The 24,329-nt window shown below is 49.0% G+C and overlaps 9 protein-coding genes across 9 annotated transcripts; 6 read left to right on the top strand and 3 right to left on the bottom strand.

The window, feature by feature from the left end:
* Positions 1-352: 352 nt before the first annotated feature.
* BC939DRAFT_313187 (uncharacterized protein) lies at positions 353-2,089 on the bottom strand. The gene is made up of 4 exons (XM_051551474.1): positions 1,778-2,089; positions 1,333-1,511; positions 872-1,213; positions 353-711 (listed from the first exon to the last, which is right to left on the bottom strand). Exons 1-4 carry the CDS (start codon positions 1,965-1,967, stop codon positions 502-504), a joined length of 921 nt encoding a protein of 306 aa, XP_051407925.1. The 5' UTR covers positions 1,968-2,089; the 3' UTR covers positions 353-501.
* Positions 2,090-2,514: 425 nt separating this feature from the next.
* BC939DRAFT_464667 (Metallo-dependent phosphatase-like protein) lies at positions 2,515-5,802 on the top strand. The gene is made up of 6 exons (XM_051557406.1): positions 2,515-2,758; positions 2,995-3,498; positions 3,601-4,193; positions 4,312-4,437; positions 4,554-5,249; positions 5,367-5,802. Exons 1-6 carry the CDS (start codon positions 2,695-2,697, stop codon positions 5,694-5,696), a joined length of 2,313 nt encoding a protein of 770 aa, XP_051407924.1. The 5' UTR covers positions 2,515-2,694; the 3' UTR covers positions 5,697-5,802.
* Positions 5,803-5,814: 12 nt separating this feature from the next.
* Positions 5,815-7,453, bottom strand: BC939DRAFT_313127 (uncharacterized protein). The gene has a single exon (XM_051551472.1). The coding sequence runs from the start codon at positions 7,360-7,362 to the stop codon at positions 6,220-6,222; it is 1,143 nt and encodes a 380-aa protein (XP_051407923.1). The 5' UTR covers positions 7,363-7,453; the 3' UTR covers positions 5,815-6,219.
* Positions 7,454-10,491: 3,038 nt separating this feature from the next.
* On the top strand, positions 10,492-11,629 carry BC939DRAFT_464660 (ATP synthase E chain-domain-containing protein). Its single transcript, XM_051557405.1, has 3 exons — positions 10,492-10,617; positions 11,064-11,232; positions 11,389-11,629. The coding sequence occupies exons 1-3, from the start codon at positions 10,582-10,584 to the stop codon at positions 11,460-11,462; spliced, it is 279 nt and encodes a 92-aa protein (XP_051407922.1). The 5' UTR covers positions 10,492-10,581; the 3' UTR covers positions 11,463-11,629.
* Positions 11,630-12,554: 925 nt separating this feature from the next.
* On the top strand, positions 12,555-15,078 carry BC939DRAFT_313023 (uncharacterized protein). Its single transcript, XM_051551471.1, has 5 exons — positions 12,555-14,169; positions 14,265-14,369; positions 14,478-14,525; positions 14,661-14,739; positions 14,832-15,078. The coding sequence occupies exons 1-5, from the start codon at positions 12,682-12,684 to the stop codon at positions 14,957-14,959; spliced, it is 1,848 nt and encodes a 615-aa protein (XP_051407921.1). The 5' UTR covers positions 12,555-12,681; the 3' UTR covers positions 14,960-15,078.
* BC939DRAFT_464655 (uncharacterized protein) lies at positions 14,663-15,761 on the top strand. Its single transcript, XM_051557404.1, has 2 exons — positions 14,663-14,739; positions 14,832-15,761. Exon 2 carries the CDS (start codon positions 14,978-14,980, stop codon positions 15,596-15,598), a length of 621 nt encoding a protein of 206 aa, XP_051407920.1. The 5' UTR covers positions 14,663-14,739; positions 14,832-14,977; the 3' UTR covers positions 15,599-15,761.
* Positions 15,762-16,009: 248 nt separating this feature from the next.
* BC939DRAFT_464653 (uncharacterized protein) lies at positions 16,010-18,516 on the bottom strand. The gene is made up of 4 exons (XM_051557403.1): positions 18,321-18,516; positions 18,108-18,215; positions 17,462-17,983; positions 16,010-17,351 (listed from the first exon to the last, which is right to left on the bottom strand). The coding sequence occupies exons 1-4, from the start codon at positions 18,384-18,386 to the stop codon at positions 16,155-16,157; spliced, it is 1,893 nt and encodes a 630-aa protein (XP_051407919.1). The 5' UTR covers positions 18,387-18,516; the 3' UTR covers positions 16,010-16,154.
* Positions 18,517-18,551: 35 nt separating this feature from the next.
* BC939DRAFT_532434 (uncharacterized protein) lies at positions 18,552-19,680 on the top strand. The gene is made up of 2 exons (XM_051561658.1): positions 18,552-19,287; positions 19,414-19,680. The coding sequence occupies exons 1-2, from the start codon at positions 18,661-18,663 to the stop codon at positions 19,582-19,584; spliced, it is 798 nt and encodes a 265-aa protein (XP_051407918.1). The 5' UTR covers positions 18,552-18,660; the 3' UTR covers positions 19,585-19,680.
* Positions 19,681-23,374: 3,694 nt separating this feature from the next.
* BC939DRAFT_507033 (uncharacterized protein) lies at positions 23,375-24,115 on the top strand (the record flags this gene model as incomplete). Its single annotated transcript, XM_051560854.1, has 1 exon — positions 23,375-24,115. One exon carries the CDS (start codon positions 23,375-23,377, stop codon positions 24,113-24,115), a length of 741 nt encoding a protein of 246 aa, XP_051407917.1.
* Positions 24,116-24,329: the final 214 nt, after the last annotated feature.

Genomic DNA, 24,329 nt, shown 5'->3' with positions numbered 1-24,329 from the left:
AACGTCCCCCTTCCGACGTCGCAGGTGCGACCAGTGCAGCAGTAGACAGTGAGCGAAACCAACAGAGACACAGACTTGACTCGGAGCAAATTTTGGACGTCACTACACATCGTTAAAACCCTTCGCTGAAACCAAAGCGGCTGCGAGGCGGCGGACGACGACGCTCGCTGGCGCCTTCAACTGGCTCATTGGGACAATCCGACGCTCGATGACCAAATTCGTCGCACTAGGATGTTTGAACGATTAGTCGGTTCATCGACAAGAGGTTAGTACTACGTCTTGGACATGTTCATCATCGTATTCTGCATAATAATCATACGTTGTAACACTTGATCGACGACAACTGTCGCGGCTCGCGGCAGTCGCGCGACACGTGTCCCACTTGCTGGCAATTTCTGCAAACCATATCCGTTCGAGGCTCCAGGCAGTCGCGCGCCATATGACCTGGCTGGCTGCATCGGTTACAGGTAATGTCCGTGCGAGCCTCTAAACATTCGCGTGCTATATGGCCTGGCTGATCGCACCGAATACATATAACATCTGTCCGGGGCTCCAGGCAGTCGCGTACCATGTGTCCAGGCTGGTTGCAGCGGATGCAGACGATGTCCATGCGAGGCTCGCGGCAGTCGCGTGCCATGTGTCCCATTTGCTGGCAATTTCTGCAAACCACATCCGTTCGGGGCTCCAGGCAGTCGCGCGCCACATGTCCCACTTGCTGGCAATTTCTGCAAATCATATCCGTTCGGGGCTCTGCACAGTCGCGTGCCATATGGCCCTCCTGATTACATCTGTTGCAGACAATGGGCGCCTCGGGCTCAGTGCATTCTCTGGCCATGTGGCCCTCATGGCCGCAGTTTCTGCAGGTTCTGACTTTGCGGGGCTCGTTGCAGTTTCGGGTTCGATGATCCTCCGATCCACAATTGTAACACTTGCCAAAGTATTCTGATCTCTCAGACTCTCTCTTTTCCTCCCTGCACTCGCTCGCTATATGGCCGTCCTGCTTACAGTTGTGACAATTGGGTACGCCGCTTGGGCGGACAACGCCTGCATTATCAAGACGGGCAAAATTTTCTTCGTAACTTGCAGCCATACCGATCGACATGCGTCCTCGCTTGACAGTACCGGGTTTGATGAAGGAGGGGATGACGCGGTACTGTTGGTTAGGTTCGCTCTTGAGATTGACGAGTGTGTACCCAAACGATACATTGTCCTCCTAAAAAAAATAATATGGAATGTTGATTAGTAGGAAAGCGATAGATCTGATCAGTACAATCACCAAAAACGAACGGGCCATCATCTGCTTCATCAGCACCCCGGTATAGTTGCACTTGCCGTGGCCACCAGATAGGTATTGCAGTTTTCATCCCTCAGTCTGTGTTCCAGATCTTTCCAAGACCCTCCTTTGGAAGCCTCGCAAAGACCGGCGAGAGCCGCCTTGACATCGTCGAGATCGCGCGCCTGATCAGCCTCCATGAACGTGGGCCATACGTCCTTCAATGTCACAGAAGGCCCTAAAGGCGCGTTTATAGTGAGAAGGAAAAGGGTAAGAAATAGGATATCAAAATAGACATGATACGATTAGCAGTAGTGAATTAAAGTTTACTATCAAAAGAATGTCGAGGAGGAGGGGATGGTTCCCTGGTTCGACTGCCTGTGTAATAGCAAAAGCAAAAGCAAAAGCAAAGGGCAATAATTTTAGAATCTCCAGGGCAAGCCTTAATATTTGCCACCAAACAGGAAAACAGGACAAAGCCAAGAGTTTCTCAAGAGAGCGTACTGCCTGAATGTGGTCGGTCATTGCTGATGGAGGCTGCCTCCATCTGCCTCTTCATCTGTTCCCACTGGTCGTGGTCCGCGTCTGAAGCTGTGGCTGACCCGTGCGAGGCACTGGAGGAGGCTTGTGCGTCGTTGGTGTCCCATTTTGACACGGGCATGGTGCTGGCGGCGGGAGTGTCCCAAGGATCCATGGCAGCGATAGTTCAGATGACGGATTGGGTTTTGCTGTAGACGGACGGTACACGGACTATTATGAGCAGGAAAAGGGGAAAGGGTAAAGAAGAAGAAGAAGAAGAGGAAAACGCGGAGGAGGGGGACGCGAAAAAAAAAAAAAAAAAAAAAAAAAAAAAAAGAAGCAGTGGAACAGGAAAAGGAGAGAGACGTGACTGGCCCTGGACGGAGAAGTAAGCCCTTCCCCTCCGTTGCTGCGGCCATGTCGATTCAATGGGCACAGCTCGATTTTTTCATACCAATGCCTTCCTTGGCAGGCATGGGTGCATCAGCGTATGCAGCAGAGGCATAAGCGGCAGCAGCAGCAGCAGCAGTAACAGCAGCAATGGTACCTGGTACGTGCCTGTAGGAGTGGAGGGGGAGATTATGCATGCCCTTTTTTCCTTTTTCCTTTCCTTTCCCTTTAATGAAAAAGGGTCTTTCCTGGTCATTCGCCCACAATGCAGGAGTCAGCTGTGGATGTCATCATCGCCCTCAGTCGACTGCTTTTTACTCTTTCGGCCCTCTCACTTTCGCTTTCTCTCACTCTTCGCCCCTCCACTTTCTTACTTACTCCCCCTCCCTCACTCCCTCATTCCCTTTCCTCATCCCTCTCCTCATCCCTTCTCATCAGCCCAGCAAACGCCCTCATCCGCCTGTTCGTTGCTCCTTCTCTCTTTCCTCCGACCATCCCCCCTCCCCCTCCCAATGAGGTCCCTCCTCTGGTCGTCCCTGGTCCTGGGGCTGTCCTCTGCCCTCCAGCTCGCCCTGGGTAACAGCCGCCTTCCCTTCCTATTCGTCCTCATCTGCAGTCCAACTGCAGTCCCAGTGTCGTTGTCGTCGTTGTTGTAACTCACCTCTGCTTCTGTTGCCTGCTTCCTACATCCCCTCTTCATCCACACCCCACTGACTATCTCCACTGCGCACATATCCACCTCCCCCTCCTGCCATCGCTCCCTTTCCCTCTCTGTCTCCCCTTTCATCCATCTGCCCATCTACTTTAAACAGCCAAGAGTCGCTCCGGCATCACCGACATCCAGATCACAGCCTGCCCAGCAGACAACTGTCGTCTCCCGGGGTACAGAAAGGTCCCTCAGGATCTGAACAGATACTCGCGCGGCAGCTTTGTGCATCTGCACTTCACAGACCTTGGCGAGGATCATGGTCCTGAACACGAGTTTGTCGACTGTCATGGGGTGATAAGGCGCACTGCTGCGCATGATACCGCTATCAAGAGCAACAACAACAACACACACGAGCCCGCCCGCCCTCGTAGACATCCCATTACACAAATTGCAGTCCGCCAAGGCCAGGATGCAGTTATGGATGAAGATGGCTGGGAAAGAGTCAAGGGCAACCTGAATGACGGTAACCGCGGCCCCGTGTTGACCATGTTTGTGAGACGAGATCCCGAACAGGCGCCTATCGACAGCATTGTAGTCAAGTACGGATATGATAGCCATGCTGCGATCGGATACGACCGCCTTCCAATGGATTTGAATGTTGGCACGGGCAAGTAATTCTTTGTTTCTGCGTTTGGTATTAAAACGTGTTTTGCATGCAAGCTAACTATTCGATGCGTTCATCATTTCCATGCATGCGTGCATAAAACAGGCGGTCAATGGGTCTATCTGTACTACAAACGAGCTGGGCGACGAGAGCCTATCACACACATCGCCACCAAAGCATGCGCCCTACCACCGTGCACTATGGACGATTCCTGGACCCGTGTCAACCGGCCCATTATGACCGGTACCCTGAAACGATACCTCTATCTCTTCTACAAGTCCGTGCCTGGAGAGCGTCCCATCACTAGACTCAACCTCAGTCTGAACGAACACAGCGGCAACAACGATGATACAGACTACGGAACCATCAACACAGGCGTGCGATACAAGAACAACAACGTCTATGTTGCCTATAAACGAGGTCGGGTCGGAGACCAAAGGCATGCAATCGACAATATCGCGATCGAAATTGGATCCAATCCAGTGCCACACAGCTGGAATGTCGCCGCATTTGATGAACATGGGACCGACCAGGATGTGCCGGATTGGAACGCACAGATCATCTATAGGTCCGGCGATAAGACTGTACCGGAGGCGCCAACGCTTCGATTCAAGGAAGATGGTTCGTTCAAGATTGTGCAGTTCGCAGATATCCACATGGCAACAGGGGTTCACTCGTGCCATAATGCTCCCAACACGGTATGCTATGCTTTTCGCAAAACTGTTCTTTTCGCAAAAGCTTCCTATTTGGTCACTGCACTTGTTCCATAACTTTCTCCTGCTAACTGTCCATACATAACCATTTTTCTGTTCTTAGATGGACTGCACAGGAGATATCAACACTATGGAAATGATGGAGAGAATGCTCGACTCGGAAAGACCGGACCTCGTGGTCTATTCCGGCGATAATGTCGATGGATTGACATCCAATGACGCCTTCTCGGTATGGACTTGCGCCACTGCCTTGTCGCCTCTCAATTTCGTGTCCTATAGATATACTACCATATGACTCGAACTAACGCCATTTACTTCTCTCTCTCTATATATAATCCTGAACAGACGATTCTAAAGTACTCAAGGCCGGTTATTGAACGTGGAATTCCATGGACTATTATCTTTGGAAATCACGATGAAGAAGGCGACCTTACACGAGAGGAAATGATTACCTCTGCACAGGATTTGCCATACTCATTGTCGCAGCGAGGACCTCTCGACATCTCGGGCACTGGCAACTATTTCTTGAACATTCACAGGCATAAACGCAGACGGGGCCGTGGCCGTAGTCATGGACATGTCGACCAGCCAGAGATTTGGAGCGATGACCAGGAAGACATCGATGATGACGAGACGGAAGATCATCTTCAGAGCGATAAAAGCCGCTTTACCCTCTACTTCTTGGATTCTGGTGCCTACAGCTTCAACTTGGAGTACCCAGGATGGGATTGGATCAAAGACGACCAAGTCGAATGGTTTCGCCAGACCTCTAGGGCCATCACCTCGCAATATTCTAGGGAGAATATCCCGAACGCGCTAGCGTTCTTCCATATCCCGATTCCAGAGTATGCTTTGGTCGAGGATGCTGAAGATGATGACCAGGATGAGGACATGGATATGACCCAAGGAAGCAGCCACATAGTCGGCGACAAGAACGAGGGAGTCAGCGCTCCGAAATATAACTCTGGGATGTTTGACGCAATCTTTGAGAGCAAGGACGTCAGAGCCACTACAGCTGGTCATGACCATCTCAATGACTATGTAAGTGGGCTGGGATAGCTACAGATGGATAAATGCATCGATTCAATCACTTGGTTGCTATATATAATGAAGATGAATTACTCAAACCGCATCTCGTCTTTTTTTTTTTTTCCCTAGTGCTTGGACCACCGAGGTATCAACCTTTGTTACGGAGGTGGACTTGGCTATGGCTCCTACGGCAATGCTGATGTGCCCAGGCGCTCTCGAGTCTTTGAGATCAGGGATAACGGAAACAGGGTCGACACGTGGAAACGTCTTGACAATGACGAGATGAACTTGGTGGGACAGCAGACGCTCTTTGTGGGAACCAAGAGTTCGTCGCAATCGCGTCCAGGCGATCGACAGAGAAAGGGCAAACACGACTCGAGGCCTGCTCGAGTGTCCGACGATCTCTTTGAAAGACTCCGACAGGGAACTCAGTACATCATGGATGGACTTGGGGCCTAGTAGGATAGTAAGATTGAAAAAAGTCAAAGAAAAAAAAACACAGCTTGTTGGCATGGCGTGTATCTGTAGTCTATCAATATCTTTATCATGTAAATAAACTTTGGGATGTGAAAAAAAAAGATTACCGGGCTACATTGCTTCATGGGGTTTTAGCCAAATAACCTTTGGGCTTTGGTTGTTCCATAGTAAAGTTGTACATACTTATTATTATGGTGCTGCGTCGCTGGGTGCGATCGTGCTCCCATAGTGACTTGGTGAGGTGGTTCTGATCAAATACGATCAACCCCACTGTAGAGACCTAATCAGAAAGTCGTGATATCATCCCTGCACGAACCATGCTCCGTGCGCATTCCAGCCCATCGGCTGGAATCGCTGTACCTTACTGCATGTATGTGGCATTTAGTCTGTTTCAAAAAGTATACGAAGTCCGCGCGTTTTCCCTGTTGTATTTAATTATGCCAGTGAAACACAAAAAAAAAAAAAAAAAGAAAAACTTTGAGGAATTTCATTGTTTGCTCGTTCGTCACCAGAACCGCATCGGCGGCTTCTCGTTGAGGACTTGGTCGACGACATGACGCTGACTCTTGCGCAGAGATTTAGTCCCTTGGACTAATCCACCACGAGCTAGATTCTGCCGGGAAGGCTGGGAAACGCGATGGCTGCCTTGACTGCTCGCACTACTGTCACTGTTCGTGCTTGTGGCCGAGATGGATGACACTCTGACGTCCATCGATGACCCGTACATGAGCTTCAGTTTCGTCGCTACCTCCTTCCTGTTAGCGATGCGCCTGCTTCCGGTCCACCGCTCAAGCAAGTTCAGCACAGGCCCCACCATGTCCTTACTCATTCGATCGGCATCGCCATACGCGACTCCTGCCCAGCTATACTTTCCCAAGTCTCGAATGTCATCCGGAAATTCTTGTGAGATCTGACTGTTGTCGGTCATTCGACTGCCAGAGGTTGAGGATGAGCTGGAGGACTTGCTGTGTCCACCCATACCATAGTAAGGGTTCGTGCCAGACGAAGGATAATGGTGGAGCAGCTTGACAACCTTGATAGCTCTCTGAACCCCAGCCTCAGTGCTGATGTCCAGGTCATGATTCAACAGCCATTCCACGTTCTTGATCCTCAGGTGCGCCGCCGCTGCTACAAGTGCCGTCTCGCCCGCAAAGTGCATAGCTGGGTCTAAGCCCGCCTCGCACAGACAATCCAAGATCCTGTAGTCCTCCTGCATCGCCGCCACCACATGAATCAGCGGACGTCCTTGCGCATATATCCTCTCAACTTTACGCCCATTACGTTCCTGGTGCACATTTAGGTTTGGGGAAGAGACTCGCTGCCGAGAGTGCCGACGATCTTGCGATAAAAATGGTGGCATGGCTCCTGGGCCAACACCGGCGCCCTCACCTGTTTTTAAATAGCCATCTGGGTATATCTGCCGCGACTCGTTCACGAGATTGAGTGCATACATCTGTGCGCTGTTGAGTGGCGTGATCGGGCTCCGAATATAGGCTGGGATACGAGCACCGCGCATGACAAAGAATTTGAGGGCCTCGTAGCAGTACTGGGTATTAGACGAGACCAGGATCATGACTGGTGTGTACCCTTGGAGATTTTCTAGGTTGATATCGGCACCGAGCTCAACAAGGATCTTGATAGTGTCCATCGGCGATTCGAGAAAAAGACATGCGAGATGAAGAGCAGTATCTCCAGTCCGCACGCTCGACTCGTTGATTGGGTTATAATACGATCCATTATGGGAGAGATGATATTGGAGAGCAGCAATGTCTCCGACAAGCGGACAGAGGTATATGGGGGTCTTTGGAGGATTTGAGGGCGAATAGGGCTCAAGGGGTATTCTTTGGTCTCGAAAGTATGCACGGGTACCTATTGCAGGAGGGCAATATATGATGGATGCATTGCTTAGTGGTGCTTAAGAAAAAGAGGCATTCAGCGATCTGGTAGACCAACCACTTACGTTCAATATAATCGACGATTTCTCTCATCATTGGATCCTGTATATCAAACACCATTCTGTTGAGCGTGTTCGACGCTCGCTCTAGACTGGCCATTCGCGCATCGAGTTCCGGTGGAACTGGAAGAGCTGCAGAAGTTGTATCGCTGGGTACGATAAATCCAGTAGAGACCTGATGAATGGGTTCTGAGGGTTTGGCCATCAATGTCTGCAGTATTGCAATGATCACATCAATCTTCAGTCGATTTGCTGCCTTCACATCCCAACATTTGACAATAAGGTCCCGGAACTCTTTGGGTGTGCCAGGAACAATCTCCTCTCGGTGCCCCTCCATAAGTTCCCGTAACAAGACCGGTTCGCGCAAACGCTTGACAAATGGGATCCGTCCAGAAGAGATGTGCCAAAAGATCACGCCCAGACTATAGATGTCGCATGCTGCTGAATAAACGGGCCGCTGCTGAGGAAACCGTTCAGGTGCCAAAAAAGACGCCACACCCACAGTTGCTGCAACATCTGTCGTTTGCTCCTTGTTAGAGGATCGACTCAGTCCAAAGTCGCAGATCATGGCTGTCCTCTTGTCGTCGAGCAAAATGTTGCCACTGTGTAAATCCCGATGATGAAAGCCGGACTTGTGCAGGAACTCGAGTCCTTTTGTGATTTCAATTGATAGACGATACCGCTCCGACCAAGTCAGGTTATCATGATGCTTCTCCAGAAAGGAACACAAATTCCCGTTGGTGCAGTGCTTCATGACCATGCACCTAACATTCGTGTGGGGATCTGTTGTGACCCCATAGAAAGGAACGATGAAATCGTAATCGTGGACACGCTTCAAGATCTCGAGCTATAATTGTAGCGGTATTAATGGGTGTGTTAATTCTGCTGTCGTTGGCTATTTTTAAAGAATGGCGATAATTCGTACAAAACAATGTGCAGGTGTGTTGCGAGGCAAGCAATGACGATAATAATAATAATAATAATAGTAATAGTAATAGTAATAATAATAACAATAATAATAGAAATAGAGCACTGCCTAGACAGAAGTTTGTGCCAGACTTGGCATGATGACCTACCTCTTGATCAAACTGCTCCATTCCTTCGCTGTGTTCGGGTAGGGCACGCTTCAAGACAACTCGTAAGTGAGACCACTCTGCCGTATGGATCTCGCCGTATCCACCTCGCTTGAGCGGTTGGATGTTGGATATATCCTTGAAGTCGATTTGGCGATATGAACTGACAACGGTACGCTCCAAAATCCTGGTTCTCTCCCGCTTAAGTGTCTCCTGCGTCTCCAGCTCGGGCGTCTCCTGGATTTCTTGACTGAGTGGCAGTGAGTCTTGACTGCTCTTACCCTGGTCAGTGCTGTCCTGCGCATGAGATCCATGATTGTCGTTGCTGCTAGGCGCTTTGTCCTCGTCTCCGTTCTCATCGTCGACCACTAAATGCTCGACTGGAGAGTGTACCTCGTCATCCTCATCCTCATCCGACTGCGATCCTGCTGAGGAGAGAACAGGGGTCTCGTCATGTTGGACATGTGACGATTGAAGGTAGTCGCTCCGTGAAATGGTTGTCTGCAGATGATATCCAGCGCTACGGCCAACGGTATGAGCAACCACGGCAGTGTTATGTCGAAGCGGAGCAACGGCCCCTCGTGGGGTTGCCTGCGAGTTTGGTCGATAGAGACGCGCAGATTGATCCTCGAGCTGGGGATATTGTCCTGCTCGCGTATGGTACTGTTCAGACTGTGTGCGCAAGGGACGTTGCCGTGAAATGGATGTGGGATAGGGTCGAGAGGACGATGGAATGGGCGGCGCTTGTACGCCTCGTATCTGCATATGTCCCTGCGTCTGTGCTTGTGTCTGTTTTTGTATTCCTGCTTCCGAGTCCTCGCCCTCGCCCTCGTCCTCCTCTAAAACACTCCTTAGAGCTCGGTCATCGTTGTCCCTATTGAGATTCAACTCTGTGATCGTCTCGAGGTTCTGGATCCCGGTCCTCTGTGAACTGAGTGCGATGACGGACTGCTGGCTGGTGCTGATGTATTCGACCTCGATCTTGAACGTGGAGTACTGGCGGGGTGGGTTTGAGTTGGGCCGTGCGGCCGAGTGAATAGAGGACCTTCTGTTGAGAGAGGTGGCATAGCTTGCAGCACCCGACATTGGGTGGCTCTCTTGACTGGAAAGGAGAGGAAGTTGGTCGAGGAAGCTGGTCGAGGAAGGTAGAAGGTGGAAGGTGGAAGGTGGAAGGTGGAAGGAAGGCGCGGTATACTATTAATTAATAAAGGATGGAGAAGGGAGAGAAGAAAGAAAAGACAGCGAGTGAGTAAGTGAGCAAAACAGGGCGAACAGGATGCTAAAGGAAAAGAAATAAAGAGCATGTTCATGGTCCATCTTCGTCATACATGTATGTGCTTCATAAACATAGACATATCCATCCATCCGCCCATCGCATCTCGTCCTTACCACCCCCCCCCCCCCCCCCCCCTTTTCTCAGCCTTCTTGCTGGTCTGGCTGTTTGGCGGGCTGCTGTTCATCAATTGACGCTCTCCTCTCTCTTTCTGCTGACTGACTGACTGCCTGACATCCCTGTCTGCCTGCCTACTTGCCCGCTGGTCAAAATCGCCTCTCTCGGCACCCCATGATCGCTCTCCTGTTCTTTTGATTCTCGGTAGCACTGCCATCATACCATATATCTGCTGAAAATGAAGCCCCTTTGCCTCCTCCTCCACCACCTAGGCGCTGTCACATGACCCCCCCACAGCACTTGCGATGGCAAAGTAACAAAACAATTGTGCTCCGAGAAGCTGGCAGTAGCCGAAGGTCATCAGCGATCAACTCCACCCCTCTCTGCTGTGCATCCCTTTCACTCGTCCACTCAAGTAAACTACACACACATATATTCATACCGTGAACCATGTCTGCCTCTGCTGTCGTCAATCCCGTCAGAAACGTGCGTATTTTCCCGGACTCGCTTTACTGGGTCACCTCCACTTTTTCTCGAGGGACTTGTTGACCGTTGGAGCAGCCGCTGACAGTATTCAGGAACGGAACAAGATCGCAATCACGCCCTAGGAGAGAAGCAGGATCACACAACACGCACCATCCACAGCCGGTACGACTCTGCAATATTTCAGGCATGGCAGGATAATACAGCGGTTCTTCTTCGCCAACAGGACTTGAAAACAGTCGTCGTCTCCATTTCGATGTAGTGACACCGCCATCATCGACACAGCAAGCCCACCTACGCACCATTGAATCAAAGCGACACAGGAACAACACTAGAGCAGCATTTTCATTTTCGAATCAGAGGGCCGGAATATCAAACACAGACACTTTATTAGCCTTGACTAACCAGCATATACAACTCTTTTTCGATCTCTCAATCTAAATCAACAGGTTGCCCGCTGGTCAGCATTGGCCTTTGGTCTCGTTTACGGATATGTCCACCATAACTCCTTGGTTGCCTTGGAGCACAACCGCGCCGACCAGATCAAGGCCGAGAACCGCGAGCGTTTGATTGACCAGGCCAAGGCAGAGTGGACAAAGAAGAACACCCCCGCTGGCGGTAAAATCAAGCGAGATTGCTCGGTGCTTTTTTCGTTTCTGTTCCTGATTCAATAGTGCTGATCCAAAGGGCTGTGGTGTACACCGCTCTGCACAAATATATCGAAATTGATTTCCTTGGACTAACACTGCAGTTCCTCTTCTTTTTACAACATAGGTGTCGTCACCGACCCCGAGAACCCCAACTTTGATCTGGAAAAGCTGTTGATCCACCTCTCAGAAACCGCATAAGATTTTTGACTGAAGCACATGGGCATAGAACACTCTCCTCTCCTTATTATGATTGCACTCCAATAAAAATCCGGAACCTCATGCTGACAATCTCAAAGGTGCATGCCCTATGGACAGTCTATCTGTATGTCTGAACGAATGCTTTTGAACGAGAGCGAAAGTAGGCCTTTTTTTATTTTTTATTTTTATTTTTTTTAGGGCGGATCTCTTTTGCCTTCCCTGTGCTAATCAGGATCCAGTATTACAAGAAAGAGTAACACAGGAGGAATCTGTGTCAATCACCCCATTCTCGTAAGCACTCTCTCATCCCGCAGGCTTCCCACAATGGGGGTTTGCTGTAAGCGTTCGTCCCGCGCAGATTGACCGTCAATACGGGTCACTGTGTCAACGATCCCTCCTTTTTTCCTTCTGTTCCCAGGACGCCAATAGCTGTTGGATTCTTATGTGGGAGAGTGGATGAAGAAGAGGGACGATGACTCGTATTGATGAGAGCCCCTAATAACATCGGCCACCGTAGACAGCAATAGACTATGTACGTAGACAGTCATGACGCCATATGCAAATTATGCTGCTGTACCTCTTGTGTATTTCTGTTCATACACAATGAACAATGGGTGGGTATGGTGCAGGGCAAGTCCATCCAGTCTAGGTCTAGTGACAGTGGTGTCAGGGCGGGTCCACATACCAAGCAAAGCAACTCCTTGTCGGAGAAGGTGCAGGTGCATCCCCTGAGTACTGCAGGTAGTCTATGATGTCTATAATATAATGCGAGCAATTGAACCAAAAGAAGAAGCACCGTTATCAGCATTATCAGCTTCATTCCTCCCTTGTTTTCTTTTCTTCGTCGTCTTCATCGCCTTCGCCTTCATCCTCATCACCTCATCACCTCATTCTCACCCACTCGAATCTGGTCACAGACCCCATTCCATTCCATGACTCCGCTCTACTCCACCCTCCCTCTTTGATTGCACCCCCGCATCCCTCTTTTTCTTTATTTTCCGACAATCGCTGTCCTTTTATGTCCTTTTCAATCTATACTCTCCTCCTTTCGTAGCTCATACCACTCCACTCCACCCCACTCCACCCCGCTCACTCTTATCCTATCCATTCTACCCGCGCCCGTCCCTGTCGCCTTGGTCCAAGCACAGCCAGAAACCTACAGTCCGCCAATCTCTCAATTCCCTCGTCTGGGTCTTTGAACGTTGCATGCAACCGTTTAATGTCCTCCTTCAATTCTGTGAGCTACAGTGGCAACACACCAGCTAATACTATTGAACACAGACAGCGTCCCTCGTCTCCTCTACCACCCAAAGATTCTCTTTTCCAACACGCGCACCCACAACATCTGCACCACGATCAACACCAGCGTCCGCACCAGCAACAGCAGCAGGAAGCTCACTATCCTCACCTGCAGCACGAGTACCCATACTCTCATCAACAGCGGGATATATGTGAGATGCAACGCAATGTCAACTTGCTTCCCAACGCCGGCAAAAAACTGACGCTGGCCAGGATCGAGGGCGAGGACGAAGAGTTGGAAGTCATCGGCAACGGCATCAATGGTTCATTCGAATCCCGTTCCTCCAAATCTCGACTCCTGATGAGGTTACCCAATCTTAAGTACAATTATCCAGAGGCGTCTGTGCAGAACTTCAGTCCTGGAACGAGTTTAATATTCAATGCCTTTAAAGGACATGGCGGGCTCCTGACCCAGCCGTACATGGAAGATACCTACGAATCCACAAACGACAACGCGAACAGGCGAATCCTTAACCCACTTTCTCAGGAAGCGGATGTAGAACAGGATTCCCGTCAACGTGTTATTTTTGAGCAACGTGGGAGTAATAGCTACTCCCCATATCATCATCAGCGGACGCTCGAGCACTCGCCCTATCGCGCACCTCATGAGCACCAGTTCCATCCATACCAGATCAATGGTCACAGCGGTGAATTGAAAGACCACCGAGACTACCGTGAGCCGAGAGACGCTCGTGGATATAGCGATCTGCGAGAGCGTGGCAGTCCAAGGAATCGACCGGCCCAGCGGTCGCCTGGGATGGCATCTTCATCAGCAACGGCGCCGCCCGAATCAGCGGGTCCGTCAGCGGCACCGATCGAACAGGGCTATGATAGCCGGAATAGGATATCAAATCACAGGATAGCTGAATACCACGAGCATCTTCGGTCCCGCGGTGATTTCCCGCCATTCCCTCCATCACAGGCACCGCAGCACACGATGCTGGACCCAGCACACATTATAGCACCATCGCACCCCACACAACCGGCGTCGCAATATTGGGACAAACGGAACAGTGACCTACCAGATGCTGCTCGTCCGTATGAACGCAACAATAGTAGCGGCAGCATCAACAGTCGCAACCCACTGTTTCAACCTGTACCACAGCAACGACAACCAGTGGATACGTGGGAAGGCCCTCCTGATCACCAGCCACCCTATGCAACCCCCGCTATTGACATTCCACTGCCGCGTAATCAGGGCTCCGTCAACTATGCCGGCGACTTTGACCATCGCGACTCTGTAGATAGCGGCATGCAGGATCGGCAGGATCGGCAGCACCAATTTTACATGCAGCAACCACAGCCTTCAATGGCTGGTGGATCTATGGGGTCGCCGGGTTTTCGTGCACCTTTTAGTCCACGGACAGCAGGCCCTCGCTATTCGTTTTCGCGGATCAACTATCGCATGGTATGCTCTTGAAACAACGTCTTAGAACATGATGAGGTCCATCCTATGACTGGGTTTCTAACGTGACGGATGCTGTGTGCTTTTTGCTTTTTTAGATTTTCGAATATGCAAGCGAGATTCGGGAGTGCTTGATCAAGGGCAAGGTTGGCACGACCGATCGACTCCTGTACAATGCTGAAATTTTGAGCAAAGTCTTTATGGTATCAAGCAGAAAACTTGCATCCAAAATTGAGCAAGTGAAAAGAGTGTTGATTGGAGGCACTAATTTATGTCTGCCATTTTATTTCCTTGGTTGTTCGTATTGGTAGGGTTGCCGATCTGACGTTGATCCAAACGCACCAGCTGAGGAGGAAACGGTAAGACGTTTTGACTAATGTCTACAGCAATGGAGAGAACTGGGAGGAGGTAGTCAAGGTTCTGTAGTCACGTACTCATATGCTCTTCATGGACAATTGCTCCTTTGCTTAACCATATATTCCAATCTTTAATAGCAGGCTCTCAATCCACATCAACTGCGATGTACATCTTGTAACATTGTCAAGACACCAGAGTGGCGAAAAGGACCTCTAGGTACTTATAAGGCTGAGCTTCCTTCCTCGGTTTGCGATTGATCATGTATTGTAGGATGCTGACGTGCTGGAGTGCACTTTTTTTCCCTTTAGGTCCTCGAACGCTCTGCAACGCGTGTGGGCTGAGTAAGCATTCATCGCACTTCGGGATTACGAGAGATGAGCATGGGTATTGTGCACCGTACTCACCAAGAGGTCTGCTGGCTTTTTTCGTATGGTAAACAATAGTCTGGGGCAAAATGTCGCGGAACAAAGCTGCACTGGTGGCAAAGAACAAATTAGAATTGTCTTTGAAAGCAGAGCCACCTGCCAATACAGAGGATACACAGATGACCGATGCCACTTCAGAGGATCGCGCAGGCACAGGGTTTGAGACAATAACAGTTTCGCAAGCATTGGATCTGCCCAATGGACCCCGCAAGAGAGGACGCGACAATTCCTCGATCCTGAACTCTGAAGATGCCGAGGCAGCAGCCAGGGATGAGGACAAGCAGACAATTGAAGAATCAAGGAGGGAGGTCGAAGCCTTACATCTTACAGCAGGCGGCCATCTGGAAGACCAGAAAATGGGATTTAACGATGACTCTGTACCAAAACCATCATCGCAGGGGCATGCCGGAAAGGCTGTATCAATAATGGAGTGCGAAGCCGAGAAGAATAACTTGCACCAGCTGCATCTCTCCACGGATGGACGGCGCACAGTCCAGTCTGCTCGGAACCTGAATGAACAGGGAACGCCAGTGCCTGAAGGCGTCTCTTGTTTGGCTGCGGATTCTACGGGAGCAGGCAATCAAGAAAACCAGGGTGAAGATGCGTCTACGGAAGGACGCAAGCTTGCCCTTTCGTACTTGCTTGCATAATACAGCTCTCTGACCGTTACTGTTACACTAAGATGTTTTAATTATCTAGGAGGCCACTTTAACCCATACCAACTCCCAGAGATCCGATGAACGATATCCAGTTCTGCTGTCTTTTAATACTTTATACTTTACCTTTGTTTTTGTCTTTGTCTTTGTCTTTGTCTTTTTGTCTTTGTCTTTGTCTTTGTCTTTGTCTTTGTCTTCGTCTTTGTCTTTGTCTTTGTCTTTGCCTTTGCCTTTGCCTTTGCCTTTGCCTTTGCCTTTGTCTTTGCCTTTGTCTTTGCCTTTGTCTTTGCCTTTGTCTTTGTCTTTGCCTTTGTCTTTGCCTTTGTCTTCGCCTTTGCCTTTGCCTTTGCTTTTGCCTTTATCTTTATCTTTATCTTTATCTTTGTCTTTTTTTTTTTTTTTTTTTTTTTTTTACCGTCTCTGTCATGTACAGTTTGTTCGTTGTTTCACTATTATTATTATCCATTATTCATTCTTCACGGACCATACTTTACACTTTACTTGATAAATAAAACACCCTCCTCGGGTGTTCAGGAAATGACACTGCTATTCACTGGCTGATAATCGACAATAGCACATCCCGCGTCCGATCGAGAACGATCAGAAGTGCTCGAGGGTTGTACGGGAATAGATCCTTTTCGTGCAACCGTCGAATCTGGCCAACAAGACGCGTGAGGCAGAGATCGACATTAAACAACTGGGTTCTCGTATTTGGCATGTCGTCGTTGTCGTTGTCGTTGTCGTTGTCGTTGTCGTTGTCGCTATATTCGCTTCGCGAAAGTCGCTTGATCTGGTCGTTGTCCATGGGACCATTGCCGCCTACAGACTGTGTCATACTCTTTTTATCCTCGTCCGTGACTGCCTGCCGCCATCGCGCGACAAGGGTCTGCTGATCCAGCTCTCGCTCTGTAAAGTTCCTCAGTATTGTCATCACCGCCGCAAGCATACCGCCAGTCTCATGGTCGTCCATTGTGAGTAGCAGGTCCAGTAGTGTCAGGCCATCGTACCCGATCGTCTCCAGGAATAGAAACAGGGCCTCGACTGGGTGTACATGACGATGAAGGTGTTCGTATATCCTGTCCAGATATTCCAGCGCAGTGGGTGTCGGTGATGATGCGGAATGGTGACCGTGTGTGGAGTGTAGAAGGTCGTCCAGCCTTTGATGGACCTGAGACATAGTCTTCAGAAGCCGAGAGACGCCTGCATCATCTTCTCCATAAATCATCAGCAGGTATCTCAAGGTTACGGGTCCTGTCCAATCCTCGATAAACGATAAAAGTGCTGGTAAAGACGTCTGAAGTTGCGATGCGTGTATGTCAATGAGATCTCTGCCCCTGGATTCGTAGATATCATTACTCAGGCGGTCCATAACTGCAAGGATATCCAGAGTCGATAGTACTGCGGTCAAAAATACATGACCCAGCTGGCGGATTGCCTCTGGATTTAAGGCCAGTGCCTTTAATGGTTCCTGCTGGATACTTGAGTATGCCGGACTACTGCCCAAAATAAATGTCGTCCCTCTAGAAAAATAATCCAGATGTGGGTCCCGTTCGCTCAGCGCGATCATGAGCTGGTGTGCTATCGGTGCTAGGGACGTGAAGATGTGGATGGGTAGCTCCAGGGCTTGATCCAAGTCGTTCTCCTGCTGCAATCCTGATAAAGGCCGGGCGGAGGATTTAAGAATCAAGCATATCAATTCAAACAGTTTTCTGTGAGCCTGCGGAGCAAACTGAGAAACATTCAGCAGCTACATCGATGCCGACACAAAGAAGCAAGAAAGGAGATGGGCATTCATTCGTCAACGAACATAATACTTTGCAAAACAGACGCCTTTGTAAATAGGGCAAATCAGCGTACCTGATCCAATGAATCCACGATGGCTGCGTGGCAGATTTCAAGATTTTTCCTGACCGATGGATCGTTGCCTGAATTTTCACTGTGGACTTTCTCGATGTCGATAAGGAGTATCAAAAGAACGTGCTGTAATCCCGCTGATTTCAGGAGACCATTGAAGCTCGATCTCCAAAACCTGGATAGTGCCAGTTCGTGCAGGATAATTGGTGCGACGTGATTTTCGTCCGCGATGTTGTCATCATCCTTTTCCATGTTCATCACACGACGGACCAAATGCCTATGATGCTTGAGCAGGCTATGAAATAGCTCCAAGATACCTCTCTGCTGGCCCAAGAGGTCTTCATGAGGGTCGGCCAGTCGCTGGACCAGTCCACGGATCATCTTAAGACGCTGGTGAAGCAATATTACGCGTTCGTTTCCATGTAGATCCATCGACGACCACTGCTCTGAGTGCAGCAATTGGGCCTTGATCAGTCGTTGGACGACAAATTGATGATATACATCTGTCAGTTCCATGAGCCGACTCTAGCGTAGCAGGCAAGGCCATAAGAAATCATCGGAGAAAATTAGGTGCCAATTAGTAAGAGTTACTTCTTGCTGGAGTTCGCTACCAATGGTTCACGTATTGGTCACGAAGTCAGTTTCATACCGCCATATCGATATCACGTAAGAGCGACAGCTGAAGCTCTCCATGTTCGGTCAATTGGACGTGAGAGAGTAAGGCTAGTAGTCCCGTTGGGTCACCTTGGTCAAGCAACTGATATCCGGTGTTCATGCAAAAGGTCAGAAGAATAACATGGCTATCAGTGTCAATGGCTATGTTCCACGAGCATGCGTTCTCTAGTATTGCGCTGAGTCTCACCTTGCGGATCCGTTCGTGCACATCGCAGGTTCGGATCTCATTGAGTGATTCCAGACATTCATTCATTCGCGAGACTTCCAGTCTTCCCGTAAAAGATACCAACAACGACACCAGTGTGAGGAAAAGTGAGCAAGGGAGCTCATTATGCCCTTTGCCCAAGTGGCTTGCTTCAGCTCGTCTTTTTTTTTTTTAAGGGACGATAAAAAAAAAAAACAAGGACACTCTCAAAGACCCCTCTACCTCTTGTCAGCAGTCTCTAACTGGAGCGCATTCAGGAACTCAGCCAACCTCGAAGAACACCGTCTCTGTTTAAACGAAACAAAAGAGCGGCGGCGTAACCATGGAAAAGAACGGGACCGCAGCGTCCTTGGAGCCTGAAAGATTTTCTCACGCCGCCCCGACCTCAGACAAGGCAGGTGGTACCATTCCCGGCTCAACGGCCCTATCTGAAACGACAGCTCCGTCATCGTCATTACCGGCATCGGTCTTGCCAACAGAGAGAGCATCAACTACAGAAGGACCAAAATCAGTAGCCACAGCAGAAGCTCCATCCAAGCGACCAGACTGGGCTACAGGGGATCCCTTTTTCGACACGATGGCCGGTATGGGTTCGCCAGAATACCAACGCTACTACACCGGAATAACCTATAATACCGAAAAGGGTGATAATCAGGACCAAGGCCTTGAGACAGAGGCGGCCGCAATGACACTAGCAGATCAGGACTCAGGGAGTGCGAATAAAACCTGCTCGTCCACAGAAGCCTCGTCACCGGACTCGAATACTGGTCTTGATCATTGGAACCGGACAAGAGACCAATGGACAAAAGGAAGGTGGCATGTGGTCCCAAGTGCCAATAGCAACAATCCAGCCCTGAGCGCCATCAACCCAAAGAACCACGATGCAATATATGACAGTCTGGTGTATGACCGGAAACGACTCTCGAAGCCGATTCCGTTGCCACTGGTGGTAAGCGGCATTCTTTTTTTCACTTTATTTTTTTAAGAAGCGACGCCAAAGAGAGGAAGGCTGGGAGGGTATGTTCTGCCAGGTACCACGTATTTATTATCCCCTCTCTTACCTTCGTGTCATTAGATCAAGGTGCTAGTAAGCGGTTGGAAAAGGGACGGTCTATGGCAAGAGAGTCCGGCACAGCCACCATCAGGACCAGGATCAACCCCGTCTTCAGCACCCTCGCAAGGAATAAACAGCTATGTCCCAGGATTCTCGTCAACCCACTCCCTGCCCATTCAGAAGAAATTGTAAATGATTCGTCTCTGGACCTTCAATAAAGTAATGAGTTATGGGTCTTGAGAATAACTATCTAGCTAAAAATTAGAAGGCGCGTGAGAAAGAGAGAGGGAGAGGGAGGGAGGGAGAGAGTACTACAACGGGACGCATGTTATGCACAGCTCGGGAAGGATTTTGTCCGCAAGCTCCTTCTCACTCTGCCACATGAAATTGAGGTTGATCCGGGTGCTGTCTACTTTGGTGATGTATCCTGTTTTACGAGATACTCAACTCTTCGAATATCAGGACCAGAGCTTTTCAACTCCAGCTTTTTATTTTATTAAGCTGTGTGAGCAAAAAGTGACAGGGCAGGCGCAACCTGATTTGTTTGAAGTCCATCCCTCTTGGAAAAGTCAACTGAATGAACACCAATTGGCAGACCTGTATTCAACGGGAAAAAAGGGGAGCGGGAGAGAATCGGGTAAGGAGAGCTGAAAAAGGCTGACTGACTCCAAGGATATGAATTGAACCATTTATAGTCCTACAACCGCTTGGACTTGTAGGACATTCTGGGCCTTCGTATAGTATCCGGGGTCAGGGATAAAAGTCATATTTTACATTGAAGCACGGTTCTATAGAGAAAGTTGGGAATGCGTAGGAGAAGGGTTGATAAAGTCAAAGGTATGCTTTGGTGAAATGAAGGTGCATTGCAAGGTAGGGAGCGATGGAGAGTTGCCAAAAGACACGGATTTTTATGGGCATCAATGCATGCATGCACTGCCAAAAACGCGAAGCCTGGTGTGATTGATAGCCTGATATATCTCCGTCTATGATTGAGGCTAACTCGCGTCAAACCTTTTATTCATGCGCACAGAATAGACCCCGTGGAACAATGCTAGTGATTTCAATATTTCTGTTCAATACAACATCTCTGACATTGCTCCATAGGGTTGGCAATCGAAGCAGCTTTGCCATTTTCTCTCCCTGCTTTGCAACACTCTTAGCGATGTAGAGCCGGGGGGATAGCGTTCGTATTAGGGGAGCATTTCTTTGTCAGGTACAATTTAACTATCGTTGGTGGGTCTATACATGCCTCCTTGGCGGGGACGTAGGGACAAACGTTATAATTATAAATATGCGCATAATTGGGCAAAGGAATGGATTCAGGGGTATATAATGCGAAGACGTGCTCGAATGCCAGTCGGAGAATAAGAGGGCCTTGCCTCCAGAAGAGGGTGAGTCCGCAACCGTCGAACTGATCTTTCCGAACATGGTGCTCTATATCCATCGGTAACCATGATCGTGATTCATCATGAACAAGAGGATATGCCAACGAGTACCGATCAGTGATTTTTCGCCGCACGCCTCTGCAATGTACCGCATCTATGACATGAGACTTAATAGACCATCTAGATCTCTTTAATTGGGGAATACAGAGGTATGTATTCCATGAACAGTATTTTGCTTGTGCTCTGAACGGGCGGGACAGAACGCGATGATGATGGTGGCAAAACAAAGGGCTTAGTACTCGGATAGAAGTACAGAAATGCGACCCACGTTTTTTTGCTTCGAAGATTATAGTTGCGGACCAGAAGTTACTTTCGCCACGAGGAACAAATACGCAGCCTTTTATTATTATTATTTTCTAAATGCCGATCCCTTCCCTCTCACGCACGATACATTACAAAGCTGACTGGCCCAGCAAGCAACACTCCTGCCACGCGAGCAGAAACTTTTTAAGGGGGAGGATGATGATATATGAGGATCTGAGAGTTTGCCTGCCCCCACTTTTCCTGCCCAAGTTTCCTTCCCATGCAGGAAAAACCCCCCATTAATCTCAATCCTCCTTCCTTGCGCTCCTCCTCTTGTGTCTGACCGCGAAGGAGACATGGCACCTTTCCCGCTGGTCATCTGCCTCTTACATGCACGCCGCCTTGACTTTGCTAACCAATCCGGCAAAGGTATATCCGAATAGCTAACCCAATTGCTTCTTACCAAAGTTCAAACCAAAACTCAACCCTAGCCTGCGTCTGCATGCCTGTCAAATGCAGAAGGATCAAATATCAACACTTTTTTCTCATACCTCTTGGGGCAAACGCCCCACATCCTTTTCACGGTAAGATTGGATGAGCTCAAGATTCTGGAGAGCGAGATTGACTTCATTAAGCAGCGCATCGCGTTTGTAGCATTATTCTCGTTTTTTTTCGCCACAAATCATTTGGTTGTGTTGCTGCTTAGCCAATTGAAAAAAAAAAAGGCAGACTCAGTAAACAAAGGATATATATATATATATCTTCGAATAACAACTATCGTTCAGTGGGCGATCTTGAATCTCGGTAAGTCCATAAATCGACGGCATGCAGTCTTGAAGAATACAGGAGCGCCGGGAAGTTTTTGACCATAATGCAATGGCTGGAAACCAGACGGCATTCTGTTCAACCTTGATCCGCAGAAAGTTATTCCTTTCTTGCTTCTTTCTTACGACTTCTTGGGGTTTTAGTATATAGAACAGCAAATATTAATTGCAAGCATTTGCAGGTCTTTCTCTTTTCTTTCTGCTTGCTCTTCCTTCAACGGGGTTGGTTTCAAATGAGCGTGGGGTAGACCTGGCCATCGAGTGTACACTGCGGTAGACCTTAGGGTAGAGCACACAAATGGGACACGCGCTTCTTGTTTGTTTGTTAGCAGGCTGGTGCATGAGATGCATTGCCCTCCTGTCCATTGTGGGCCTGGCAACAAAAGGGATGAGGAGGGGGGGATGAAAGGGGCGGTTGTACAGCATTTGTTATTGCGAAGGCTGGTGCAGATGGAAGTGTGCATTGTTACGATCAATGGATGCTTCGCGCGCACTCCCAATCCATGAAGAAAAAGGAAAGAGAAGGAGGATTCAGAAGGGAGACGACTCGAGGGCTAATTTATGCTTCGTATTCATACATCATTCATATTAAATTCTTCGGACATTCTATTTGTCCAATCTCGCAAAAGCGTGCTGATATTTTTTTCTGCTTTCGCACTTTTTTTTCTTTTTCTTCTTCTTCATTACTTCCGTTTCTGCTCGACTTCTCTTTGCTCACCTTCTTCTCCCTCCCCTTCCCTCCTCGCCGATCCCACCTAATCTCTTCCATCTGTCGATCTTTACGAGAGAACATACCATCCAACTACTCATTCCTCAAACAGTCTTTCATTGGCGATAAACACGCTGTGTCTCACAACAGATCCAGGAACCAATTCCTCTTTTCATCCTTATCTCTTCCCTGCTAGGAAATACCTCCTATTTGCACCCACAGCTGCCCCTCTGCTCCTCCACTCATCCATCCCTACTGTTCGCACACGCAAAACCCTTTGTCGAACTCTTCCCTTTATTCTTCTCTGCTCAAGCCATCAAAAGTGGTAAGTCCTGCACTGTATCTAGCCGACTTTTTTATTCTTTTCAACCTGGTCCGCCTCTTTCCCTCTCCTTGGAACAGATAAATGGTCAAACATACGCCCGTCCGATCATACGGAGCTGCAGCTTGCAAACGAGTCGGTGGGTGAATGCCGACGCAGCTGAAAAGATTGAGCCGAAGTGAGGAGAAAGGGATGAGCATTACCACCCCTACCGATCATCCTGTGTGACATAACAGTCGCATTGCCGTGAAACCTGAATATTCTTAGCGAATGGGCGACTTGGCTAGTTTTTGCTATAGCTTTATTCCTTGCTCGTCTCCCGTTGTGCATTATTCTAACGCACGGTCTCCATCATCCTTGACATGTAATAGAGCAACATCTACTGAACACCTGTGACTCTGTGGTAGCGATCGACTCAATCAACCGAAAATACACATCCATGCCTCTGACGCGCCCACCGCCAGCCATGTTGAGCAGCCGCAATGACCCCATTCCATTTAGCCCATCGATCCACCCCACTATCACCTACACACTTACAGCAGGAGGTGTCTTGACACCAAAGGTCAAGTGCACATCAGAAAACAAGAAGGAATGTTATACCTTCCAGTCCAAGTCCGATAGTAGTAATAGGAGCATGACAGTCAAGGACCATAAGAGTAACCAAGTCTGCAAGGTCAAAAGCAAGGGCGAATATCTCCTGGACCTCTATCTCACCACAGATTCAAAGGACATCAATGTCCAATTCCGAGATATGATTGCTTTCAAGAAGGCCGTTGAAAAGAATTCGCTCCAGTACAAGAAAGCTTCATCGACATATTCACCCGAGTATGACTTTGAACGGCCTGAGCGATACCTCACGGACAGTGGACCAAACAGCATCTGCTGGGCATTTGAATTTGAGGGTCGAATTTACCAGTGGACCGCGGGTAACGGTCAAGGCATTCTGGCTCCACCAGGCTCCGATGTGCTGCTGTGTCATACGACTAGTCTTGGGCCAGCCACGAAAGTGGCCAAGCTACAGAGTAGCCATACGGGGGCCTCGGATAAGCTGATCATCCATTCAGCATCGATTGCCAGTGTTGTCGACAAGACTGGGCTCCAGATTCTTCTCTTGACCAGCGTGCTCAGCCTGATGGAGATTATGAACGAGAGGAGCCGGGAACTCGTAGACTTTGATTAGGATGGAGCATGGCGATCCATACTTTATTTTATCTGCTCAGTTCCTTGGGGCGCTCTTACCGTCTTCGTCTGAATACTTCAGTTCTGTCCATGTCTTGTCATATTTCTTTCTCGCTCTCGTTTTTAATGGTTGTTCTTATTCGTCTTCATCCTCTTTTTTCTTTTGCTTTTTATTTTTTTGTAACATACCCGTCCTTTCATATATTTTTTTCCAA

Source organism: Gamsiella multidivaricata, assembly GCF_025024155.1.
Source record: "Gamsiella multidivaricata strain RSA 2152 chromosome Unknown BC939scaffold_84, whole genome shotgun sequence".
In the NCBI taxonomy this organism is placed as follows: Eukaryota; Fungi; Mortierellomycota; class Mortierellomycetes; order Mortierellales; family Mortierellaceae; genus Gamsiella; species Gamsiella multidivaricata.
The sequence above is the reverse complement of the archived record's forward strand: the minus strand, read 5'-3'. Positions and strand labels throughout refer to the sequence as shown.